Source organism: Cynara cardunculus, assembly GCF_001531365.2.
Source record: "Cynara cardunculus var. scolymus isolate 2C chromosome LG 1, CcrdV1, whole genome shotgun sequence".
In the NCBI taxonomy this organism is placed as follows: domain Eukaryota; kingdom Viridiplantae; phylum Streptophyta; class Magnoliopsida; order Asterales; family Asteraceae; genus Cynara; species Cynara cardunculus.
This window is the reverse complement of record NC_037528.1, coordinates 45,876,600-45,884,763: the sequence shown is the minus strand read 5'-3', so window position 1 is coordinate 45,884,763 and position 8,164 is coordinate 45,876,600. Positions and strand designations below refer to the sequence as shown.

General features: G+C 30.4%; 1 protein-coding gene across 1 annotated transcript; it reads right to left on the bottom strand.

Annotated features, from left to right (window-relative positions):
* Positions 1–3,209: 3,209 nt before the first annotated feature.
* LOC112517084 (putative F-box protein PP2-B12) lies at positions 3,210–6,775 on the bottom strand. Its single transcript, XM_025124405.1, has 3 exons — positions 6,479–6,775; positions 3,938–4,056; positions 3,210–3,843 (listed from the first exon to the last, which is right to left on the bottom strand). The coding sequence occupies exons 1-3, from the start codon at positions 6,752–6,754 to the stop codon at positions 3,330–3,332; spliced, it is 909 nt and encodes a 302-aa protein (XP_024980173.1). The 5' UTR covers positions 6,755–6,775; the 3' UTR covers positions 3,210–3,329.
* Positions 6,776–8,164: the final 1,389 nt, after the last annotated feature.

Genomic DNA, 8,164 nt, shown 5'->3' with positions numbered 1-8,164 from the left:
GAAATTAGCAATTATATCATCCATAGAGTTGGAGCAAATCTAGATCTCATCAACAAAAATGCATTTCTCAGTGGAGATTCCAAAATCAAAATTCTTATTATCAGCTACAATTACATCTTCGATTGCTCGTTTTCGGCGCCGATTTTATGATTAGTTTCGATTTGTTCTGATTCCTGTAACTTTTACGATTTTCCACCATACTCATATCGAAGAAACGAGCGACTTCTTATCCAAACGCGTCAAAAACACTTTGGTTCGAGTTTTAGAAGCCATCTAGAATAACGAAAGGCAGTGGTTGTTTCTTTGTTGCTGGAGCGTCTAACTCGGACTTGGTCAATGTACATGAATTTAGGGGAAAATGGTTCTAATATTGTGTAATTACCAGTATTGATTTTGCGAATAAACATAGAGTTTCATATATGTATTACTATTTCATTTTGTGATTGTCTAGTAAATTCAAATGTGAAGAACACCCAAAACAATTGATCTCATATGAGAATCAATTAAATAATTCATATATGAATCTATGATTTCATATGTGAATCAGTTAAATAGTTTCACTTATGCACATATAGTTCATATGTGAATCACAAGATGTCACATTAAAAATGTTTTTGTAAATTACATAAAAGTTATATATGTCTTTTGTTTCATAAATAATAAAAAATGATAAATATTTTAGTAAAATATTTAATTTGATTGTTTTGTTAAGAAATTATTAATTAACTAAGATATGTAAGATTGGTAAAATTTGTTGTTATTTATATTACACACAACGTTTATTTATAATCATCATTTAATATAGATATTTTCTAAAACGTGTGTTTGGTTACAAATCCAAATTTAAAATTTAATATTATATAAATCAAATCAAAATCTATCAATTAATATATTTTATTTTTTAATTTTCAATATCATATAGTTTATATTCGTTAACATATTGCATTATTAGTGAATTGTTTTAAATAATAAAATATTAAAAAGTTTATTAATTTTTAAACATGTTTTTTTAGCCGTCTTATATTTTTCAATTAGCTTATTAGCTAGTTTTGGCATGTATTTACTTTATCAGTCATCAACTAGCTTATCAACTACCAATTAACTTATCATCATCCGTTAGCTTATCGGTTACCTACTAACTTATCATCATCATCATCTAGTTTATCAGCTAGTTTGCCAAACATAGCCTTACTTTTAGCCGTATCTGCAATTGATTTGATACCCCTTCTAAATTTCAGAATACACAAAATCAAGGACTGAAATTTAGTTTGTAGAATCTGTAACATTTGCACGATTTCTTTTTGAAACTCTTTATGTATACGTTATATATAATTAGTTGTCTATCCATGCAATGTGGCGGAAGCCGTGAATAGGGCTATAAACGAACCGAACGAACACGAACGGAGGCTCGTTCATGTTCGTTCGTTTAACTTAACCGAACAAACGAACGAACACGAACGGTAAACGAACGAAAATCTTTGTGTTCGTGTTCGTTCGTTGAGAAATAAGATGTGTTCGTGTTCGTTTATGTTCGTTCGTTAACATGCTAAACGAACGAACATAAACGAACGGGCTAAACGAACGGGCTAAACGAACAGACTAAACGAACATATATAAATATTATTTGAATTTAAAGTAAATAAATAAAAGATTATATATTAAATTTAATATATAAACGAACATAAACGAACGAATATAAACGAACGTAAACGAACGGTAAATGAACGAATGTTCACGAACATAAATGAACGAACGAGACTCTTGTTCATGTTTGTTCGTTTAACTAAACGAACAAAAAAAATTGTTCATGTTCGTTCATTTATTAAATAAACGAACATAAACGAACTTCCCGCCGAACGGTTCACGAACGGTTCGCTGAACGTTCGGTTCGTTTACAGCCCTAGCCGTGAAGGTTAACAATTTTGAAGTTTCACTGATTTTATTAGAGAAGATTTAACAACGATATAAGTTACATTTGGTCTTTATATATTAATACAATTTGAATAAATAAGAGTTATGGTTCCAATTAAAGTCTATCAATGAAAAAAATTGTATGATAGTTTAAAATTCAATATATTTAAAATCCAACATATTTGAACGACTGCACAAATGTATTCGATTTACATCAAGAGCAAAGAATCAAGAGATCAAGAACGAGTCGGAGAGTTCTAGAACAATTGAATGAGAGAACTTTTAATAACTAATTGTGAATATTAGTTTGAATCTCACCTTGGAGAATGAAGAGAAGACATAGAGGTATGAGAGGTGAAGGCACGAGTGAAATGCGTCAAAAGACTTTTAAAGCTTTGTGCATACATGTATAGTACTTTGTGCATTAAAAATTATTTTTAAGACTTTTAATAAATCTGTTTTATAAGATAATATAGATTATCGATCTGTATATATAGACACACAAGTATGTATCATGTGCATAAAACATATCGATAATGTTCGAAAATGATAGCACCATGGCCTTTTAAGTAGATATTTTGAGACAAGTTTTTTTAAATAATTTATAAAAATTTATTGACTTTATATAAAAGGTGTCGTCATATCCATCATATTTATTAATTCCTTTTATAATTTAATTTTATAAAGTGTCTAACGAACACATTTTTGTACGACACTTCTTTTGTAAAACACTTTCTCGAGTGAACAAAAAAAGATACAACACTTAATTTAGAAAACGTAACGTCATATAAATTTATCGTAATCGTTTTTATATAACACATAGTTATTTGACCCATTAAACCGAAATCTTATAAAACAATTTGATATCTTTATCATACTTTAGGTATTTGTTTGTTTTTTCAAAATTACCTCTTAATACCTCTGAAATCTGATTCGTTCAGATGTTTGAGTATTAATAGCGTCTGTTTTATTTTTAAAATAAGAGCTTAAAAGCTCTAAATGTTCTCTGAAATTTTAAGTGGTAAGTATATCACTTATTATCTCTTAATTCTAATCCACCCTCTATCACATGGTTCATATTTTGGGGGCCGAAAGAGATTTGTTAGCAAAAACTATTTATCTTTTATACTTTTGTAAAAACTATTTATGTTTTATATTTTTGCATTAGTTTGACCGATTCAGATTTCATACTTTAGACGTAAAAACAAACAATCTTATTAATCCAGATTTCAAACTTCAAGACCACCTCTTATAAATCAGAAGTGAAATCAGACTTCAGACTTCTGCACCTCTTAAAAAACAAATGCCACCTAAAATATGATCTTGAAAACAACAAAATGAAATAACCTTCAAAATATAATAGCTTAATGACTTGGCTTATAACAATTAAGCACATGACATAGTTAATATGTTTCTTTTCATTCTTCTGTGGTTGGCTTTTTTCTATCTTGCATAAAATCCTTAGGCCTAATTTCGATCCCTTGAATAATAAGCCCTGACTTCCAATTGCCTCCCTTTACCTCCATTACACTCATCTCAAGCTCTGTTTCATCCCCTTGTTCATTAAGATACTCTCCGATCTTAATCTCTAACCATCCATCTGGTCTCGGTTTCGGACCAATTTCTTTCGAAGGAGGCACTACAGCATAATTGGCGAATGGTCCTCTGCTAAACAACCCAATTCGCCTCCTTGGTTGTAATCTACGTCTTAGTCCTGCTTCAGGGTCCAAATACGCCATTCGTGTTTCACACTTATCCCCATGACGACCAATACTGACCTCTACAGGCTGGTACTCAAAACCATAAGCTTTAGGTGTTGTCTTAAACACAAGGTAAGCGGCATAAGTTGTATTGGGAGATAAGATGGAAGTATTGATCGTGCCATTGACTTCAAGTAAACACACCGTGATAAGTTCAATAACCTCTGGAAATCTATAATTCGAAAATGTTTTCAATGGGTAAACGAACAAAAATGTTCTGGAAGTTTATTATAAGGTATTAACCGAATGCAATTAGCTAAATATACCTTGATTCTGCTATTGACGTCCATCTCCAACAATTTGGGGAGTCGGCTCTGGAAATCGAGAGGTGTCTTGCAGCCAACATGTAACATTTTTTTCCACTCCCTTTGTCTAACGAGAAACTCTGTTGAAATTGGATTATACGATTCGAAGTTAAAACTTCTTGTGCAAGTAAGAAAGTTAAAATTACAATTTTCGGTAATATTTATGATCATTTTATTCATATCCTAAGTCTTAAGTCTTATATACATATATATAGGCGAAAGATCGTGTGAGAAGAGAAGTTATGGTGAGAAACATTAGAAGAGATCTGAACCTTTGATCACTTTTAATCTACTGTCCACCCATGAATTTTGTTTTAGAAGGGAATTGATCTGGTGTATCTCGGTGCATCCATTACTGTTGACATTCAATTAAGTTTGATCAGAGGGTGGAGATCTCTTCTTATGTTTCTTACCTTAACTTCCCTTCTGACGAAACCCAACCTTATATATATAAGGAGACATAGAAAGAGGGAGGATCATGAAAGAAGTTGATCAATTAGAAAAAAAGACGAGAAGGTCCAAGATCACACATGATTACATATGATACGAACACTTAATCATATATTATTACACACGTCCAAAACACGAGCGACTTGGTGAACACGACCAAAAAGGTCGTGGAAAAGCTCCCTGCTGTATACAGTAGGTTAACACAACATATGTTTAATCATATATGATTAAGTGTCCGTATCATATGTAATCATGTGTGATCTTAGAAATTCCCACCTTTTCACAATTAAATAGCGTTATCATTTGAACCCAACCCTATATATACAAATAAAAATAATCCAAGTTACAAAATTATAATTAAAAAATTAATAATACATAAAACAAAATATAGCTTCGTAGACTTTTTGTGTGTGCCTTTAATGGCTTAATCGTTTTATATGCAAATGTCCCTTTTTCACATTTATCATCTTATCTTTGGATTCTGGAAAACAGCCAACTAAGATTGGGCCCATGCACCAATCATACACGATATTGAGGAATCTGTCGTTTTTATTTTGTGTGACAAACAAAATGATGTTTATATTTAATAAAATTTATTTAGAGTAATTGCTTGTTTACTGAACATTTACTGAGTAAGTATTTATCAGTACAAGTTTTTACTATGTAACATTACTGACTGTCAAAACTTGCACTGTAACAAAGTGTTTATAGGATGTCTGAAGTGTTTAAGTTTCTTAATAGTGTTTTTATAGAACTTAGGTTTATAGGAGCAAAAAATAAAGCGTTCTATCTAAAAGTGTTGTAATAAATTTATATGACACTCGTGGGTGTCGTAACAAGGCTTTTAGAACATTTCTCAGATAAAGTGTTGTATTAGCTAATTTATCAAAAGTGTCCTATAAACCTATCTTTTATAGGGAACTTGTGTTTATAGAACATTTTTTCAAATAACGTCCTATAAAATAGCTAATACGACACAATGTTAAAAAAAATGTTTTAAAAACTTTGTTATGACGCCCAAAAGCGTCTTATGAACTTACTGCAACACCTTTAGATAGGACTCTGTTAGGACACTTCTACACTTTAGGCGTCCTAGAAGCTCGATTGTTGTAGTATATATTAATTGGGTTGAGTTCTGGTGAGAAAAAGTGTTAAGGTAATAGCATAGGAAAAGATCTCCACCATTAAATGCACATTAGGATGAGATGCACCAGATCACCCTTGTATCAAAAGCGATTTATGAGTGAATTTGAGATTAAATGTGATCAATGGTCCAGATCTCTTCCTATGCTTCTCATTTTAACTCTCATTCTCACACAATACTTCACTTATATAATTATGTACATGTAATATATTATAAATTCATTTTTTATTTTACTACAATTTGATATTTATTAAATTATTGTATAATATGAAAACTAAAAATAAAAAAGTAATATTTAAATTAAATTTTGTCTAAATATATAATAATTATTGGCATTGACAAAATATACGAGACCCACAAAAAAGTTCTTATAAAAACTATATTTATAGACTTTTATATAACTTCTTAATTTAATGAGTTGAAAATGAGGAAAAAAAAAACTTCATTAGAGATGCTTTGATCATCACAGAATAAATAAAATTATGCCTATTTTTCTGTGTGAGGTATGACATTTGTTAAAAAAAGCAGCTATTAAATGGGTGTTTGAGATTGCTATTTGAAACAACTTATATTTTTCTATAAAAACATTTATCAACTTATTATAAGTCAAAAGTGTTTAACTTCTTCAAAAACTACTTATTACCAGTTTGGCACCAGTATAAGTTGTTTATCCAAACACTCAAAAGCACTTATTACCGATGTCACACCGGTAATAAATCAATAAGTTGTTTTTATAAGCAATCTCAAACACCTCTAAAAAAAATATCAGATAATTAAGAAAAAAGCACAAGAAACTATCTAAAGTAGTTCTAGAAAAAGATGGTTGGTCTTATCGCATAGTTGTGCTGAATAACGTTAAGCAAGCTTAATGAAAAAGATGTATTAATGGAATGAAAAAGGAAAGTGACCTTATTTCCTTGGTCTATGATGAGGGGATGGTCACAGATACGGAGATACAAGCTCTTTTTGGAATGGTGACCACCGTCACCGTCGGCCACCACCACTTCCGGCAGGTACTCAGGTGGTAGGAAACTCTGCCAAAGCGAATCCCAGTCGGCGGCTGATCGGAAAACAGAATTGGTGGATGAGAGGCGACACGCATCTCGAGGGCTCGTGAGAGCCAATGCTTCTGCCAGGAATCCTTCAGGCAACCCATCGAAGAAGTCTCCTTCACCTTCTTCCATATTGTGGTTAGGGTTTGATGGAGGTGTAGGTATGTGGATATATATAATGTGTGTGTGTGTGTACGGGGTTTTTAAGTTTCAAACAATGTGGAATTATTGCAATTTGACACTTTGACGTTGATATTTCATAAATGTTTTTAAAATTTAATTTTATATATAGGAAGGATGGTGCGAGAAGTTAAATATATTGTGAGAAGACGAAAAGTTTCAATATCATATATGATTATGTTCTTTTGTGTGTTTGATTAAACTTGTGTATCATGCATGTAATCATATATTATATTGAAACTTTTCACCTTCTTGTAAAATATTTAACTTTTATTTAAACCTGCCCCTATATATATGTATGTATACTAGAGTGGTGCTAGCATAATATAACGAGATATATCTCAATTTTAATGTTTCGTTTTATTATTTATCTGTGTCGATATGATACGGTTTTCAGTGGTTTTGAGAAAACGATAATGTTTTTTATTTTTGAATAAAATATAAATTTAAATATATCATAAAATTTTGAATTTTTTTTTTGATAATAGTATCAAATTTACTATTTAAAGTTCTGGTTTTTTGTGTAATTTCTTTAATTCAATATTTATTAATAATTTAATTTAGATTTAATAACGAGTAATTTATTTATCGTTTAATAATATAATTTTCATAAATATAATGATTAAATATTTTGTTATAAGTAATGATTATCCTAATTATATTTTAGATTTTTTAATTCAAAATGAGATGTTTATTCCGTATTTGATTATATGTATCTATAGTCACTTACAAAAATTCAAAATGAACCTTTAATAAGTTGTACTTAGGTATAATTTACTTGTGATCTTGAATTTTAAGTAATATACATCAATAAACAATACTTTATGCATAAAAATTATTTTTAAGAGTTTTTGTCAAATTATTTATAATATATTATAGATAGAGAGAGAGAGAGAGAGAAGTTCAAATGAAAACCGATTTTCAGTTGTGAACTAGGGGAGCAACGAAGGGCATTCATTTGGAATAATGAAGGTGAAATATGAATAACAAAGGAAAGCACGACACATGTCCTCGACGTCTACATTCAATATGAATAACGAAGAGCATTCAATATGAATAATGGAAGACATTCAATAAGAATAGTTAATGAAGGTGAAGTTCATAAACTATTCATTGTGAATGATACAACATTCATGATGAATAATACACGACCATGATCTATCTTAAATTGATTTACTATTCAAGATAAATAAAACACATTCATCATGAATGACACATTATTCATGATGAATAACTCGTGAAGGTGTGAGACATATGTCACACTCTTCTTTATCCTGCAGTTCACAACCGAAATCGATTTTCATTTGAACCCACCCCTATATATGTGTGTGTATGTATATATACACTACCAAAAAACCCACT